This window comes from Oncorhynchus keta, chromosome 1 (genome assembly GCF_023373465.1).
Source record: "Oncorhynchus keta strain PuntledgeMale-10-30-2019 chromosome 1, Oket_V2, whole genome shotgun sequence".
Classification (NCBI taxonomy): Eukaryota; Metazoa; Chordata; class Actinopteri; order Salmoniformes; family Salmonidae; genus Oncorhynchus; species Oncorhynchus keta.
Genome location: NC_068421.1, coordinates 44,614,694 through 44,632,703, shown reverse-complemented (window position 1 = coordinate 44,632,703; position 18,010 = coordinate 44,614,694). Strand labels below are relative to the sequence as shown.

The following is an 18,010-nucleotide window of genomic DNA, read 5'->3' as shown; positions in this document are numbered from 1 at the left end:
AGTATATACAAGGTTATATATTTGCTAACCTACATGCTAGATATATATTCGTTTATATATTAATTTATCTATTTAGGCCTATGCAAATAATAATAATACGCATAGGAGGCAGACAGTGTGTACGTTAATACCTGTTTTATTATTTAACATATTCATTAGCGGCAGGGTAGCCTAGTGTTGGACTAGTAACCGAAAGGTTTCATGTTCAAATCCCCGAGCTGACAAGGTACAAATCTGTCGTTCTGCCCCTGAACAGGCAGTTAACCCACTGTTCCTAGGCCGTCATTGAAAATAAGAAATAGTTCTTAACTGACTTGCCAAGTAAACTTTTTTTTTTTAAATGGCAATGTGCTAAACTAGCCCTCAAAGTTGTACTTGATCTTGAGCTTAACTCCACAATACCTAGGCAGTTTACTGAGTCTACAAAATAATTATTAGGCTACATGAGCTTACACCTCCAAAACACTAAGAACACGTGCATTTAGATGTTCATTTAATCTACTTTACAATACATACTTTGGCTAGGTGCACACTAAAATGGTCATAACTTGTTGTTTCAGTAAATGTACTACCAGAAATAGTTTCTTGATTAGAAATATGTCGTGCCTGCGATAGTAACATGTTATATTCTCGTCTGCTGTACGGTTTCTGTGGGAGAGGGAATCCCTAGCTAAACGTCATTACCAAGGATACCAAACAAAAACACAACCCCATAAATGGGCACGTACGTCAGCGGAACTCCTAGGCGGGACTTCGTATCCTTTACAATGCTTCTCTCGTACTCCATGGCTTCATTCATAAGACAAGACTCGCTTCTGTGGACTGTGACTCTATATCGCTGATCAGTTTACACATAGTGGACTTTTACATGGATCTATCATTGCACATTGTAAAAAGGGGACATTGGACACATTTTAGCGGATTCTGAATAGGATCGATGAGTTTTTAAAAATCCGAAACGTAAGGACTGTTTCCATAGCAGCGAACTGGATTTCCTTCTCCATGCAACTTTTTTGGAAAGAGACCAATCGCATCTTACCGGAGCCCAATAAGGAACACATTAACGGTAAAATACTTTCTAAACGTGAATGTTAGATAATGCAGCAACAACGGTTCTTATTACGTGATTTCCGATATACACGTAGGCTACACGTAAAGCAAGGTTTCCAGTTATGCATATTTACTGTTGTCCATATCCTAGATACACGAGACTGCATTTCAATGACATCAAACTGACAGCTGTCTCCCCTTGCCCTTGTGTGTTCGCTCGAACAGCAGGTGACATCACACTCACTCCGGGAACTGTAGGTTTCACTCTCGGCTCCGCCCGGGAAATGTTCCAAGGGTTCCCCGGTGACTTTGATTCCGTCTCCCGTGGAAGTTCGTCCCCGTCTATTGAGTCTCAGTACTTTTCCTCCGTGGACTCCTTCGGGAGCCCGCCGGCCAGTGCCTCACAGGTAGGTTCAATATGTCAAGCAATGATGAGTATCGGGGGGAAAAGGGAGTTTATGCGTCTTTTCCCCCCAATTTCAGATGTTGATTACTATAATATTGAGGAAACATTTAATTTGACAGATGTTTACATAATCATGCATGAAGTCTGATTTATGTTGTACATGATGATGTGGCCGTGGGCTGTATTCCAGAAATATGGGTTAAGTTAAGAATTCAATGATGCTTTACAGTTCAGTAGTATTTGCAAATGCTGGTGCAGTTATACCTTGTCGCGTTAGAGTTCTACCATGCAGAGTTTTGATTTATCAACCTGAGTATCATCATAATTATAAGCTTGTTGTTACATAGTTTCTATGAAAGAGAAAGGCAAGAAGATTTCCCTTTCACGTCTGATCAACCATGCGTGAAAAAAATGCAGTGCCAATTGCCTTGAAATCTACAGGCACTTGAATTGTATTGTAGTAAAGGCTGGCCTGCCGGCATGTTTTCTGACTCAGGCTGTGCCACCTCTACTAGCAACGTGTACTGTCTTCGGTGGTAGGTTTACAGCACGCAGCGCAACGGATGACAACGCTTTGGCCCTCCTACGTACGCACAAAAAGCTCCGCCTTTGCTCGCTTCTCTCCACGCTCCCTGTTCTCAGGACTCGCTGTGACGTAAATGCGTTCTATTTTGGAGTGTTACGTCGCGTTGCTAAGGGAACACCGAGGGTGTGACGGGGGAGGACGAAGGAGGAGGGGGGACTTATTCGAGCGAGTTGATTGGGTGAGGCGGCCCCTTGAAAGCTACATGTCGCCTTGCCTTAAACGCTTTCAAATGAATATTAATGCAACTCCGAGCTCACTATGGCATCACTGCTCGCCTCAGTTCTAAAATTAAAGCAGAGAGAGCCAGTGATAGATTTGGGCACCTAAATCTATTCTTGCAAATTATCTCTTTATAATATTTGTTGTGCAGGGATTTTGGGAGACTCCAACTCTCACTGACATTCTACCGTTCTATAAGAGTGACATTCACTGATATGATGTACTACTTTTTACAAGTTTGTATGAGCTTTTACGACCTTATTATAAGGGTTATCAATGTGTTATGTCTCTATATGTAGCACATTTGTAACTGACAAATTGTTTTTATTAATTTGTATTAAGATAGGATCATAATGAGATCATATAAGACATTATAAGGGGGACATACATGCTAATGACTAGTCTTACAATGCAACGAATAGAATGGGTGTGTCAAACTGTACCCTGAAAGGGTGTGTCTTATGGACATCAAGGCTATGCAATCTTCTGCTGTGACGTCTACCATCTTGTGTACAAGGGAATCACCATCGAAATAGTTCACAAAGCAATGTTTAAAGAGCAAGACACTTTTGTCGTCATTGCATTGTATGGTAGCATCCCATTTTTTGTCTGTGTTCAGGCCTAACCCCCCCATCTCTGTGTGTTCCAGGATTGTGTGTCTGCTGGAGGCGGGGACGGGGTAGGCAGTGGTTCCGGGGGCAGCAGTGGAGGAGTGGATATGCCAGGCTCCTTTGTGCCCACAGTCACAGCCATCACCAGCAGCCAGGACCTGCAGTGGATGGTGCAGCCAACTCTCATCTCGTCCCAGGCCTCTGGCCAAAGTGGGGCGGGGACCTCGACTATGGCCCAGTCGGTGTCCCTGGTAGACCCTTATGATCTGCCAGGGCCCAGTTATTCCTCTGGCTCAGGTTTTACTCCCGCAGGCTCTGACACCCCGGGGCAAGGCCCAGCCCCGGGCCCCGCCCGTCAGTCCAGGGCCCGTAGCCGCCGTGTACGAGACGAGTCTGTGAGTGACGATGGAGATGTTGGTGTGTTTGTAAGTGTGTGTGTGTGCCCCGTGTGTCAATCTTTATATGTCGAATGGGTAGACAGCAAGAATGAACACATTTGCCCCATTTCATTATGATACTGTATTTGACGATACATCTATATGTCTGTTATTCTCAGCTAGCGACGGCCCATTCAAGTGCATTAGAGAGATTCGCGGCAAAGACACATTTTGCATTTGTCTTAATCCCTCCTTAATTATTTTCCCCCAGTTGACTCCAGAGGAGCAGGAGAAGAGGCGTGTTCGGCGCGAGAGGAACAAGCTGGCAGCCGCCAAATGCCGAAACCGCCGGCGCGAACTCACTGACCGACTGCAGGGGGTGAGCTTGCCTGTGTTCTTGCTGTCAAAAATGACTTCCTGTGATAATTATATGCAGTGTGTTATGCTACATAACTAGGCTCATGATAATGACTGTGTATGTGAGTAATAGTAACACATGATGTTATTTAAGGGGTTGGTTATTAAGAGACGGGGGTTATTAGATGAAGAGAGCGAAGATGATTATAGTTCTTGTGACAGTCTATTGTGCCTACAGTTGGTATAGTCTAATTTACCAGTCCTAGCATGGGCTAAAGTATCAATTTCAAGGGGAAACATGTAGGCCTATCTATATCTAAAAACATAGCCGTGCATCCACCTCCACAGACGTAGAATGAAAACACCTGTGTTGTCTAACCCTCTACCCCCCTCTCTCTCTTTATCTCCCTCCCTCCACAGGAGACTGACATCCTGGAGGAGGAGAAGTCTGAGCTGGAGGCTGAGATCTCTGAGCTGCAGAAGGAGAAGGAGCGCCTGGAGTTTGTCCTTGTGGCTCACCAGTCCAGCTGCAAGATCCCCTACCAGGAGCAACAGGCCTCAGGCTCCACACAGCTCCAGCATCAGCCCCTACTGCCCCAACAGGCCCCCGTCTCCATCGTGGGCTTGACTGTGGAGGACACTTTCTACCTGCCTCCCGCCTACACCTCGCAGCCTTCTACTTCGCAGCAGCAGCAGCAACAACAGCAGCAGCAGGTTCATCCGCAGCAGCAACAGCAGCAGGTTCATCCGCAGCAGCAGGTTCATCCGCAGCCGGGGATGATGCAGGAGGTAGCGTTTTCTAGTTCTTTCTATGGCTCAAGCGAGCCTGCGCCGGGTGAGGGTGGTGGTCACCACGATGGCGCGGCCGCTGGCAGCTACAACCCTTCATACACATCTTCATTTGTGTTCAGCTACCCAGAGGGAGCCTGCGGGGTCAGCGCTAACCAGAGAAACAGCAGCAGCGAGCAGTCCTCTGATTCCCTGAACTCGCCCTCGCTGCTCGCTCTCTGACTGACCGACAGACACACCACACCACACGCGCGCACACACACACCCCCCCTGTGTCAATCACCAGTTGCTCAAAAAAACAGTTGCCCATGATAGACGAGGTCAACAACATGGATAACATACATTATATGATGATCCATACAAACTCACACACTCAGACCTGAAAAAACATGAAATCAAACCAAGTTTGACCACATTGCATTTAGTGCATATAAGCCACTGTTGTCCTTATGAGAAAACTAAACGTAACTAAACCAAGTATTTAAAGTGAATTCAAATTGAGTCTAAAACTCTGGGCTCTGAGTTGTCAGTCGATCTCTGAAACATCCTCTGACATCATACCCAGCTTAATTCACAATGAATCTGTCAACGTCTTGTGACGTGCACGTCCAGTGCACACAGGAAATAGCAACATGCTCACCTGTGATCTCACAAGCACACTTATCCTCCCCGTCGTTCCCTCTGTCGGTCATTCCTCTCTCACTGCTCCTGCTCTCATCTTTTTCATCCCTCTCTTCATGCTGAATGTATTTGTGCAAGCTGAAATAGGGAAGAAGGACTGAGGTTTGGGTCTTTTTTTTTTTGTGAAGCCAGACTGCTGAGCTCTTGCTCTCCCCTCCCGCCTTCCTCATCCTCTCGGTTCCTCTTGCTTCTTCGTCATTAGTTGTGACTTGGAAAGGGAAGGGCGTCACAGCCTCCAGCTATCTGTCTCTTTCTCTTTTTATCCTGCCGTCTGCTCTTCGTCCATCTCTCCATCTTTGTTTCTCTCCTCTGTGTGTCTCTCTCTGTCTCTTTGAAGTCTTCGAACCCTGAGAGCACGCCGAGCCCTTCCAGCCCCTGGGACCTTGACTGAGCGCCGGCCCACCTCACACGTCCCACACGGACGCGGACGCACCCCCAACTGAGGAGCCCTGGAGTATTTCGCTCAAAGCAGACAAAATCAAAAACACACACACACACACACACACACTGAAAATACACCAAATTTGATGGAGACAAATGTAAAAGAGTTGTCACTCTTTTCTTTCTTCTCCTGAGCCATTGTTGGATGTTGAAACGATGGAGATGAAAGGAGACTTGTGTTGTGACGGTGAGATGAGGACGGCGGGAGAATAATGAGAGATGAGGCTTTAGCCAAGGTAGAGGTCTAGAGGGAGAGCTGAAACTTTGGCAGAGAGAGAGAGGATGAGCCCCCTGTACTCGTAAGCCTGAATTGAATTTAAAACAATCCCAAAAAATCCTGCTTTTGCCAACGGTATGGGATGGGTTACCTCTTACCTGCAGAGTACCACCGCCATACTTCAAGCATCTGGATTGTCCTCCACTTGTTACTGATACTATTTTGTATAATGTTCTTCACCCTCCTTTATCACCAAGTATTTTCGGTTGTTGTTTCTAAGTCTAACCTTTGACCAGAGAAAATATCACAGTGAGAAAAAAAACATTGAGAGAGGAATGTACTTTTGGTAAAGTGCTTTTGTCGGACATGAGTCTGTTGGTAACCAATATGTTTAAAAAAATAAATATTTTACTTTTAAGGAATATTCAACCAACCTCTGAACATTGGGATGAGTGGCCTCTGTGCCTCTCCTAGTGGGAGGTGCATTTATTGTGAGTGTATCCCACTCTGAGCCACTTGGCCCGCTTATTTATTTCTTGATTGAGGTTGACATGATGAGAGAGAGCACAATACGGAGCCGGACACACAGAGGGGACAAGAGGAGGGGGTGTTTTATGAGTATGTGCGTTCTACATTTTGTCTGTGAATTTGTTCCTTTTTTTTCCAGTGACATTTGTTATGTTTTACGTTTGAGTCTTTTGTTGTTGCTTTGTCCTCCGCTCTTACCTGTGTTGTCGCTGCCAGCGGTTCTTGTTCTTACAGGGGAGGTTTTCCCCTTAATGTTACATTTACTGGTGCATTGTAACTAATTATTGTGTTATTATGTTCTTTTTTTATCTTAGTTTTGGCAACTTCAGAGGCATGATGTGCACTATAAAGACATTTTCTACGTGTCAAAAGTATACTTAAAAGCATATGCATATAGATACAAAAAAAATGTGTATATTTAAGTCTATGTACAATTATTGTGAAGTATGAATGTTTGAAAATATAAATGGGATATTTTTGTCAATGAAGAAACAGAGGTGCCGTTGTTGAGGCTGGTTTTAAAATTGATATTTTTCTAAAAGAACGAAGATTTATAAAAAAAAAAATGATGAAAAAAAACCATAATACTTAACCATTCCCTCAATATGACGCACATTATCACTGCCTGTGCTCATATGTTTTACATATAAAGCACATTATTCAGGATAACTATATCTAACATGTGATGCTGCATGTATTGCAGTTTGCCAATATGATGAGATTATTGAGGTGGTGCTATTGCCTTTTTGCTTTCACATTTGCCTGTTTGTTTGTTTTTCTCTGCGAGGTCAGTCCCGATGCCTATGCCACCAAAGCTTAATGTCACCACTTAGTCTCCTACGGACCCAAAATGAGGAAACTAGTATGAATTGAATGTCAAAATACATATTAAAATATTAATGATGCAAATCATTTTTTATTGAATGTTTTTGTTGAGAACAGTCTGTCAGTCCAGTGTCCATTCCTGTTCAATAAAGTAGTTATCGTAGTTATCGTGTGATTTGAACAACAGACATTTTTGGAGAGCTTTTCGAGAGTTTTGCTCTCATAAAAAAAAGAATCACCTCACAGTAGTTATTGTTGCATAACTTGTGATTGTGAAAAAAAAATGTCTGACTTATCATTAGATGGGCTAAAGTCTTAGTTGTGAATTGAAAAGAGGGCCCCTCCAATTTTATTGTGAAGCAAAAAAAATGTAACTTAAGTGCCAGGCTTCAAGTGGTACGACAAGGGACAGGCCTCATATGCCTATTTTGAGTGACGAACTTCCATGCCTTTTGATTTCCTTCCATGAACCTACCGTGGCATTGTTGATGATGTGTGAAAGGGGTTTACACTGATAGATGGCACGGTCTGGATAACTATGGCTCGTGTACAGAATGGTTTTGTGGTGCTACTTCTAGTATATCAGATGAACTTATCATAGAACATCCTGTTCTGGCAAATTCACTTACAACTTATCAGTGATGAGGTCCATGGGTCCTGCTCCATCAAAACCGCTCGAAGAGTCTCCAGAGTTGGGCAAAAATATACCACGGTTCTTCCATGGAATGAGAGCATGTTTGAATATTCATTCCGCCAATATTCTTCTTATTTCACGCCCGAAACAGTGTCACATTGATATCTTGAATTCCAACCATGCGTTCTCTTAGAGAATGTTATGTCATTTTTGTCTTACCCCGGAAACTCAGTTACCGGTTTGGAAGAATTCACACAAATGTCAGCACCGGACAGATCAGGAAATTAGGTCTAGTTCACATAAGTCTAATTTTCTAATCTGTACCATCCAAGAGAGAGAATGAGAGAGGCAGAAAGGTAAAGACAGAGAAATAGAGAGGAGGATAATTGAGGTGGCAGAGGGAGAGGGAGAGAACTTCCTTTTTGGAACTTCCTTTTCTAACAATCCAAGTTGAGATGGGCCATGGACATATGTAGCAATGATGAAATAAACTGAGTAACTTTGTTGTATCAGTGAACCTGCCTTCATACAAATACCTCCATACAAGATTGACTGGAACAGACAAGAGGTCTTTTACCATTTGCGTGGTTGATAAATGCCTTATTTTTTCCACGAGTTGCAAACTTGCAATGTTATGTACTGCAATTGAAACACTCATATCCTCTAGGATAGACATGTATCAAATCATATGAAAAGCTTCATTTACACCGTGCCAGAAGTCTTCTGGCGCTCTCTTTCTGCTATGCTACGTGTCCAGTGTGATCATGTATTGTTGGGATCTTCCACCCCTATTATAAACTGTACCGTGATCTTTCATTCACATAGCCCGGTATCTATGTTTGGGCCAAGAGGTCTTGACCTAATTGAGTGGAGGTTGAGGGGCAGACCTTGATTATAAATATATGACTCTTCAAGAAATTTTTCAAAACCCTTCATTTTTTGCATTTTCCTTTGATGCCTTGTGACTGATATTTTTGTAATTTCCTTCAATAGAACCTTTGTCTTTTCCTCGAATGCCTTCTCTAGAAAGTTTATTTCTGACTTTATATGTGAACAGATGTTTGTCTTTTTCTGTGAAGCAATGGTTGCATTGTTGTGATCAGCAGTGACTAATGAAAATGGACCCGGAAATTTTACGGGAATTTATACTCAAGACATTTTGAGACTATTTGTAACAGCTGAGGCCCAAAACTAAATAGGGTTTAGGCCTACCTGGTTAAATAAAGGTGAAATAAAAATAAAATAAATAAAACATCTCAAGTGATAGATATAATGATGGTGCTTTGATAACTACACATTTGTCCTTGTTCAATGCATAAAATAAGTATAATAATTGATGAAATGTAATGCTCAATAACCTTCTCTTGCATCTGTTTCTGAGGGGGATCAATTTAACCTCTGATTATATTATACAGTATTGTCTATCTTTTTCAAATGGACCAGATGTGACGACAGTACACCTGTCATATTTTCCCCTCTCTCTCTCTCTCTCTCTCTCTCTCTCTCTCTCTCTCTCTCTCTCTCTCTCTCTCTCTCTCTCTCTCTCTCTCTCTCTCTCTCTTTCTCTCTCCCTCACTTTCTCTCTCTCTGTCTGTCTATCTCTCTCTCTCTCTCTCTCCCTCTCTCTCTCTCTCCCTCTCCCTCTCTCTCTCTCTCTCTCTCTCTCTCTCTCTCTCTCTCTCTCTCTCTACCTCTCTCTCTATCTCTCTCTCTCTCTCTCTCTCTCTCTCTCTCTCTCTCCCTCTCCTCTCTCTCTCTCTCTCTCTCTCTCTCTCCCTCTCTCTCTCCCTCTCCCTCTCTCTCTCTCTCTCTCTCTCTCTCTCTCTCTCTCTCTCTCTCTGTGTGTCCAACCCATCCTAACTCCTTTCCCCCATTCTCTCTTATTTTACTTGTCGGAGGGGAACTTTACTCATCGTTGTTCTTGATAGACTGTGAAAGCTGAGTGGGCTTTCCCCTCCGTAACTGTTTATATTACCATCCAAATCTTTATTTTGGAGAAAATAGCATTCAATAAACAGCAATATAGTATCAAGGTGATTTGTCATGTGTTAGTGTGTGTGTGTGTGTGTGTGTGTGTGTGTGTGTGTGTGTGTGTGTGTGTGTGTGTGTGTGTGTGTGTGTGTGTGTGTGTGTGTGTGTGTGTGTGTGTGTGTGTGTGTGTGTGTGTGTGTGTGTGTGTGTGTGTGTGTGTGTGTGTGTGTGTGTGTGTGTGTGCTGTGGCCCCATACCTCACCTCTATCATAAAATGCCATGCCACTGAAAAGTCCCCAAAGGGTCGGGAAATGGAGTCCCTAGAGAAAGCAAGGACAAAATGGTTGTCAGGAGTAGTGCAGTATTATCATACGGAGATGTATTCTTGGGAAACGGAGGAGGAATGGAGGGAAAAAGAGAGGGAGAGGATATCTAAGAGAGAGAGGGAGGAAGAGGGTGAGCTTGAGTCAGATAAAAATTGTGAAAAAAAGTGAGATGTTAAAGCAGAATGGTATAAAGTGTAAAGAATGGTATAAAGTGTAAAGAATGGTAGAAAGTGTAAAGAATGGTAGAAAGTGTAAAGAATGGCATAAAGTGTAAAGAATGGTATAACGTGTAAAGAATGGTAGAATGTGTAAAGAATGGTAGAAAGTGTAAAGAATGGACCTGAAGACAGGAGGAGAAATGGAAGTGAATGAGGGTGAAGTCTCGGAGGTGGTAGATGTGGTGAAGTTATCGGAGACCGAGGTATGCACCGAGGGTCAGGAAAAAGATGAGTCTGTGACAGTACGAGTGAAGTTTATGGAAAAAGTGGACTCTGCCTTTTGGCTGATCCATTTGTGGTTTCACGGTGGGTGAAAAAAGTGTTGGAAAATGTGGAATCGGCGAGGGTAACCAGAAGTGGCCTAGTGATAATTGTTTGTGTTTCCGTTAGTCAGAGGGAGAAGGCGCTCGGAGTAAAACAAATGGGGGCAGCAAAAGTGAATTGTTTCGCTCTCAAGAAAAGGGCACCAATGAAAGGAGTGATAACTGGGGTAGCAGTGAATATAAAAGTTTACCAGCTGAGGGGAAAGGTTCCCGGTGTTTGTGATGCTCGTCGTTTGATGCGACGCAGACAGGGTGGCGAGAGTGGGGAAACAGAAGTGTCTGTTCTTTTGAGTTTTGATGTTGAGTCTCTGCCCGACAAAGTTAGGAAGTTAGGATATACAAGTTATATAAGTTATCCTGTATGAGCTTATGTGCCAAATACAAGCTTATGGGCATGTGGCAGGAGTGTGTAGGAGGGAGAGTCCACGATGTGAGAAGTGTGCCAAAGGGCACGAGACAAAGGAATATGTAGCATTGGGGAAAGTAGTGGAATGTGTTAATTGTAGGGGTGCACATGAAGCTGGGGATCAGAAACGTCCCGTGTGGGAGAGGCAGGTTGAGGTTTCCAGGGTTAGAGTAGAACAGAAGTTGTCATATGCTGAGGCAATGGAGAAAGTAGAGGAAGATGGGTTAAGAGGTGGTAAGAGTAGTAGAGACATACCAGTACAGAGGGATTGGCCAAAAAGTGATATAAGTTTCAATAAGATTGGATTTTTAGCATTTATAACAATGGCTATCAACTGTACTGCAGGGATGGAACGGAAGTCGCAGAAAATTGAGGTGGTGGTGGCAGCTGCAGAGAGGTTTGGGTGTACGAGACTTGACATCAGAAGAGTTACAGGGTGTGTTAAGTGGTGATGTGTTAAGTGGTGATGTCTCATCCTTAATGGCATGAGGTAGGAATAAATATAATTAGTGGAGTGGGGCGATGTTAATTTTATTTGATATAATTTTGAAATTAGTGAGTGTAGTGTTAGATGGTAGAGTATTTATTTCTTTATTACATTTGTATTTTTCAAGCGAAGTATATGGGAGTTGTACTCCAGTCTAGTGGGTGGCAGTAATGCAACACATTTCATACCAACCGCCGTTAAACATCGAAGAAGAAGAAGAAGAAGAAGAAGAAGAAGAAGAAGAAGAAGAAGAAGAAACGTCTCCAAAAAAGAACGACCATTTATGGCAGTAGATTGAAGGGTTACACTGCACTCATGTGGTGAAAATATGTTACTTAAAAAAAAATGCAACGGAAATTACGTCACGAACGGAGCCGTCTCCTGTAAACATGGCGTCCGTTACCACAGGTGAGTGACATAAAAGGGCCCAAATGACGTGGAGGATCGCTTAAAAAGACTCAAAAACATATTTCTCCACAATTAAAATTAGGATACTGAGTAAAGATGTTAATTTGATTCTGTTTGGAGTGTAGGGAGACTGTTCGCTGTATGTCTACCTAGCTAACATGGTGTGTACGGACACAAGTCAAGTGCCGAATGTAATGTAGCTAACGTTAGCCGGTTAGCTATTCAAAATTGCTCGTGCATCATTATTGTTTGTAGTTACATTGTTTTACATATCACATGGTCCTTCTGTGGCTCAGTTGGTAGAGCATGGCGCTTGTAACGCCAACATTCCCGGGACCACCCATACGTAGAATGTATGCACACATGACTGTAAGTCGCTTTGGATAAAAGCGTCAGCTAAATGGCATTATTATTATTATATTATTACCACGAACATACGTGGGACTGGTTACTAGCTTATCATTGGCGCCACCGTGTTGACTGATAGGTACGACGTTGTAACTAATATCGCTATCGCGAACCAACATTTTCATTCACATTAACGTTAGCTAGCTAAATTGGCTAGCAAGTCAACTTGTAGCTAGTTCGCTAGCCCACAGCCACACACTAAACATTTAACGTTAGCTTGCTGCAGGGGAGGGTAGGTCGCTAGAACAACTACCGAAAGTTCGCCTTGTGAAAATTGTCATACGTTTCGTAGAGGCCGTCGTGATATTAAACCTAAACTGAGAACGGTTGGTTAACTAGTTTAGTTAGCGAGTTATTGTATGTGTTTGAGACAAGTAGCCCACACACTGCAAACAGGGCCTTTTTAGCTAATGTTTGGACTGACTAGCTGCCTGTTTTCTCCCTCTATTTAGCTAAACAGAGACCAGTCAGTTTAATAAAATACAAACATTTTATTGTGCGTGATACTGTAAAATTAAGTAATTTACTTGATGGCATAAGTATTGTTCTGGGGGAAACACTGGCAATATCAAATGTGTCTATGAACCCCAGTGGAATTTCGCTCACCACAAGAAGCTCCATCATGGTTTTATAAATAACACCCAGCTGGCCAGACTGCAAGCCTGTCCTGTCCCCAGGGTTTACATTTGGTATTTTCCATTGGATCTCACTGAAAATGGATCTAGCCTAATCAGATGGCTTTGAGTTATAACTTTGAAGGTCAATACGTTTGATAGCTTTTAGTATTGACATTGAAAACTAATTTTTAAGAATAATTTTTGTAATATACCTCTTATAAGTTAACACATAGTACATGTAAACACTTCAGCAATTAAAGTCGAGGTGTTTGTTTTCTCTTGTCTTTTCAGCCACCTCGGAGTGGATCCAGTTCTTCAAGGATGCTGGGATCCCTGCTGGTCTTGCTGTCAACTATGCCGTGTCTTTTGTGGACAACAGGTAATAAAGGCCATCTTAACTCCTTGGCCTGGAACAGTTCACCGCAAAAGGAAAGATTGTCTGACCTTTTCATTTGATTATTGGTATTTAAGGTACTAAGAGAAGTGTTTTTCAGTTTTGGTGAAGACATTCTTGAGTTTACTAGCAATTATACATTTTTGGGTCTTTTTCTTGATGAACCTATTACTGTTCTATTCGGGAATATCTGCCCTGGACGACTCAGCAAGTAGAGCTCTTGGAGGAGTTATAGGGAAAACAATAACACTAAAATATATTGGTTTTGCTACGTATTCCAAACTCTATCAGACATGCGTGTGTCCTGTTCTGGACTATTCAGCCGGAGTTTGCACCTATACTTGCAATAACTGGGGATATGGTCTGGGAACCCTGTGAGGTGAGATGGAAGGCATGTATGGTGAGACTTTGGAATAGACTGTTGGAAATGACAACTGCCAGAATAGCTAGTAAAGTCGTTCTATGGGATCTATCGATAGGGGGAGTCTGGGCAACTGAAATGTCCAACCATTTTCATGAGTCTGACTGAACGTCTGTGTGAAAACCAAAATTAAGGGAGATATAGATATATATATTTTTAACAACTGTTGATGCAATATGGGGGTGGCTGGTGGAGAGGAATCATAAACCCAAATTGAGAACCTTTTGTTTTTATACGGGTGAATTTGTGTGTGAGGTATATTATGTATAACCTACCTAAAAGCACAGGTAAGATCAGGGATATTGCCCCTGCCTATTGAAACAGGTCAGTATTGTGATGAAATGGAAGAAAGACTATGTAAGTATTGGGACCTTGAAGAAATGGAGAATGAAACTCATTTTATCCTCTATCGCCCTTTCTACTACGATATACGCTTGCTCTTATTCCAGAAAGCACACCAGATATACCAAGGAATTATGTGGCCGAGTGATGAGGGGAAATTGGTTTTTGTCCATGGTGTATTTCCTTTTGCGGAATATTTAAATAAAGCTTGGAAAAAAAGAAAAATGGCTACCTATAATTACATTTTCTAAAAATATTTAGCTTCTATGTGGTTAATGGTGTGTGTGTGTATATAGATTGTGTATGTCTTCCATATGAATCTTCTCATTGTGCCAGACCGGGTTCAAGTGACTTCTGTTTCCTTTTCCTCCTTTTTTTCTGTATTTATTTGTATGTATGTATGTATGTATGTATGTATGTATGTATGTATGTATGTATGTATGTATGTATGTATGTATGTATGTTTTACTGCTCTAGGGATGTCATTTACTATTATATATTGATTTGTACCGTTTCTTTCTTCTTCTCTTTATGCGATGCGCAATGCAGGGAACACCGGAAGAAGAATTGTCATTTAATTACCATAGTGAATTATTGTAATGTTTGTTAGTGTCAATTAATCACAAAAGGGACGGGTTGGCGATTTGACACATAAAATTCATTATTCATTCGGTAATCAGACATGAATAATTTCCATTAGTTTCGAGAGAAGAAAATCACATCCATTCTTTTATTAGTACGATTTAAATCTTTATCTGGCTCGCTCTCTCTGCAGGATCCAGAAGACCATGCTGATGGATCTCAGTAAGGAGATCATGATGGACCTGGGCATCACTGTCATCGGTGACATTATTGCCATCCTCAAACACGCCAAACAGGTCTACCGACAGGTAAGGAGGCAGCTTGTGTATAGCATGCTCTTATTCAGAGCCACTGGGAATGCCTTGAAGATCTACCAGTCTATTGCGATCGACAGGTTGGTTGACCACCAGTCTAGAGAAATGATGGGCTGAAAGATACAATGACTTCCTGTTGCATCATTCATTTTAAAGAGCTTTCGGCATATCCTGGGATCACTTCCTCCAATGCACCACTATAGCTCAAGCGGTAGAGATGGTGCTTTGCCAAAAGACTTGCTATTTTTAATGCACTTTTGACAGCAGTTAGTCTAGTGCTGCCTCTCTCCCACCTCCTCTTTCCCTCTCCAGGACATGTGCAAAATGGCCACACAGGCCATAACCTCAGGACAGTCCAGCATTCAGACCGAACTCAGAAGAACTGCCAACACCCGTGAGTGTTTAAATTCAAATCAATGAACCGTTATGAATGTCATACCAGTGATCTGCCTTTTATGTAGAGCTTTTCTCAAAGGATTTAACACAGTATGATAAGTCACCCCTTCCACTACCAATGAGCAGTAGCACCCATTTGGGTAATGGCGGGAGTCAATCTGTGCCAGAATTCTCACCATATGTTTATAATCCTCTGCAGCCGCCACACGTATGATTGCCAACGCCTTGAGCCACGACTCACCGCCAACCACACCAGCCCATCACCCGGACAACCGGGCAATCTCTGTGACCGTGTCGAACAAACAGGCGAAGAGTGGCAAAGCAGGTAGCTACCCACTCTCTGTGTGGACTGGCCTTCTGTTATATCGATGTCACACTGACTCTCTGTCTCCCTCCCACAACATCTCCCTTTTTCTTCTCTACCTCATTTCACACCCCCCAATCCTTTCTCTCTCTTTCCCAGTGCTGAGCCGACCTGCTGACGATGGGAACGGTCTGCCGGCAAAGCGTCGCCGCGTGACTGCAGAGATGGAAGGCAAGTACATCATCAACATGCCCAAAGGCACCACGGCACGCACCGCCCGAATCCTGGCCCAGCAGGCCAAGAAAGGTAGGGCCTCACCTTCTGGCCAGGGTGAACCAAGGAAACTAATCATTCAACCTCCTTTAATTCTCATCCCACTAACATTATCTAAAGGAAATGGGTCTTGAAATGTCTTTATCTCCTACCATGATAAAGATGACCCCTATCCCTAACTAGAACCCACCATCCCACTCTTTCTGTGTGTGTCTCTTAAAATGTCTGTGTGTGACAGTATATTTCTCTTTTTAACTCTCTCTTACCCATAAAAAGGGAGCAAGCGGATGTCTGTGTTTGAGCGACTGGGAGCCGAGTCCAAAGCCGACACCACCACGGGCAGCAGCAAGGTGAGCCCTCTCTTTTGACACGTTACATGTGTGTCTATGTGAGTGACGTTGAGTGTTAGTCAGGGCATGGCCTCTCTGCTCTCATGGCCGTCTCTCTCCAGGCCACGGGTGTGTTCAGTCGTCTGGGCCGAGCAGACGAAGCAGAGGAGGAGCAGGGAACAGCAGGAAGGGTTGATGTAGACGGAGCAGAGCAGGAGGAGGAGGAGGATGATAATAGTGATGGAGAGGGTTCGGTCCTACAGTACGCTGGCGTCCTAAAGCGACTCCCTCCCTCCCAAAAGAAAGAGCCTGTGGCCCCCAAGCGGGCCCCCACCACCCTCCGCCGCCTAGGAGTGAAGATCAAACTCCCCCCTACTGACTCTCCCTCCTCCTCCTCTTCCTCCCCCAATGGCCTCCCCCCTGCCAAGCGCAGCGTGCTTCAGAGACTGGGTAAACCAAATGCCTCCCCACCGCCGGCCGACACCCAGGACAGCCGTGTGACCAGCACCAGAAATAAGGCTCGGCCAGGCCTGGTCCTGGCTAGCCCCAAGGTCAGCAGCAGCACCAGGGCTGGAGGAGGGGAGAGTTTTGGGGCTCAGATGGACGTAGGGTCAGTCAATGTCTTTAAGAGACTGGGCAGCAAGAGGACCTAACGCATATCAGGCCACGATTAGACCTATACCGTTTCTTTATATTATTTGCATCCATCCGGAAGGCTAGTTATTGTGACATGTTGGTAACATCACATAGACAGCTAGCCTGGGTACCAGTCTGTTTGCGCTAACATTCCCCTCCCTGTCATGCTATGTTTATTATATGACACGGAGTACAAGAGGTGGAATGTTAGTACAAAACAGGTCTGTATTTTAGGCTTACTGCTTCTAGGAGTTGGCTCAGTGATGAAAAGGGATTGTGGGAATGCAGGATGTAATGTTCACCGTATCACCTCAGCACTCGCCTCCACCGGGCTGTGACTACCGGGTACAGTCCACTTAAGACGTTCATGCTGTAACACTAGTCCGGCAACAACGGCAACAGGCAAACAACACATAAAGCAACCTCTTAACCCACAAGCAAGAGCATCTCATCAGCTTCATTTTTATATGAACTGCATTTGTAGAAAAGTGTAGACTCGTATTGTTGTGAAGGCTCCACCACCACATTGAACCTCTGGTTGTGTACAACGATCCGCTTGAAAGCCAAGATATTCAGAGTTGTCTGTTCACAGAATAGGAAGTCACCCACCATTGACCTGTATGTAGATGTTATTGTGAGTTTTTTTCCCCCAGGGCTTATTCAGTACATTGCAGATAGAAGTGTAACGTATAGAGTTTTATTGACTAACAAAGAATCATGTTAGTTCTGCACCATACATTTCTATCTATACTGAACAAAAATATATACGCAACATGCAACAATTTCAATGATTTTTACTGAGTTATAGTTCATATAAGGAAATTAGTCGATTTTATATGAATTCATTAGTCCCTAATCAATGGATTTCACATGCCTGGGAGGGCATAGGCCGACCCACTGGGGTGCCAGGCATAGCCAATCAGAATTTAGTTTTTCACCACAAAATGGCTTTATTACAGACAGAAATTCTCCTCGGTTTCATCAGTTGTCCGGGTGGCTGGTCTCAGACGATCCACCAGGTGAAAATGCCAGATGTAGAGGTCCTGGGCTGGCATGATTACACACGGTTTGTAAGGCCGGTTGGACGTACTGCCAAATTCTCAAAAACGGCGGAGATTATGGTAGATTATCTGG

At 43.4% G+C, this 18,010-nt stretch overlaps 2 protein-coding genes across 9 annotated transcripts; both read left to right on the top strand.

Moving 5' to 3' along the window:
- Positions 1-681: 681 nt before the first annotated feature.
- On the top strand, positions 682-8,981 carry LOC118386125 (protein FosB-like). Of its 5 annotated transcripts, none has more exons than XM_052525817.1 (6): positions 684-1,066; positions 1,276-1,457; positions 2,911-3,297; positions 3,521-3,628; positions 4,027-4,395; positions 4,518-8,981. In XM_052525817.1, exons 1-6 carry the CDS (start codon positions 1,003-1,005, stop codon positions 4,548-4,550), a joined length of 1,143 nt encoding a protein of 380 aa, XP_052381777.1. In that variant the 5' UTR covers positions 684-1,002; the 3' UTR covers positions 4,551-8,981. The 5 variants fall into 5 exon arrangements, with proteins under 5 accessions (XP_052381773.1, XP_052381772.1, XP_052381777.1 ...); XM_052525814.1 differs by having other exon boundaries at positions 685-1,066; positions 5,414-8,981; XM_052525813.1 differs by having other exon boundaries at positions 682-1,066; positions 2,911-3,267; positions 4,027-8,981.
- A 2,740-nt stretch (positions 8,982-11,721) lies between these two features.
- On the top strand, positions 11,722-17,268 carry LOC118386098 (uncharacterized protein C19orf47 homolog). 4 transcript variants are annotated; one of them, XM_035773525.2, is made up of 8 exons: positions 11,722-11,860; positions 13,177-13,264; positions 14,818-14,932; positions 15,251-15,332; positions 15,534-15,659; positions 15,798-15,944; positions 16,188-16,261; positions 16,363-17,268. In XM_035773525.2, the coding sequence occupies exons 1-8, from the start codon at positions 11,842-11,844 to the stop codon at positions 16,891-16,893; spliced, it is 1,182 nt and encodes a 393-aa protein (XP_035629418.1). In that variant the 5' UTR covers positions 11,722-11,841; the 3' UTR covers positions 16,894-17,268. The 4 variants fall into 4 exon arrangements, with proteins under 4 accessions (XP_035629418.1, XP_035629435.1, XP_035629426.1 ...); XM_035773542.2 differs by lacking the exon at positions 11,722-11,860 and adding an exon at positions 11,883-12,021; XM_035773533.2 differs by lacking the exon at positions 11,722-11,860 and adding an exon at positions 12,357-13,027 and having other exon boundaries at positions 15,798-15,869.
- Positions 17,269-18,010: the final 742 nt, after the last annotated feature.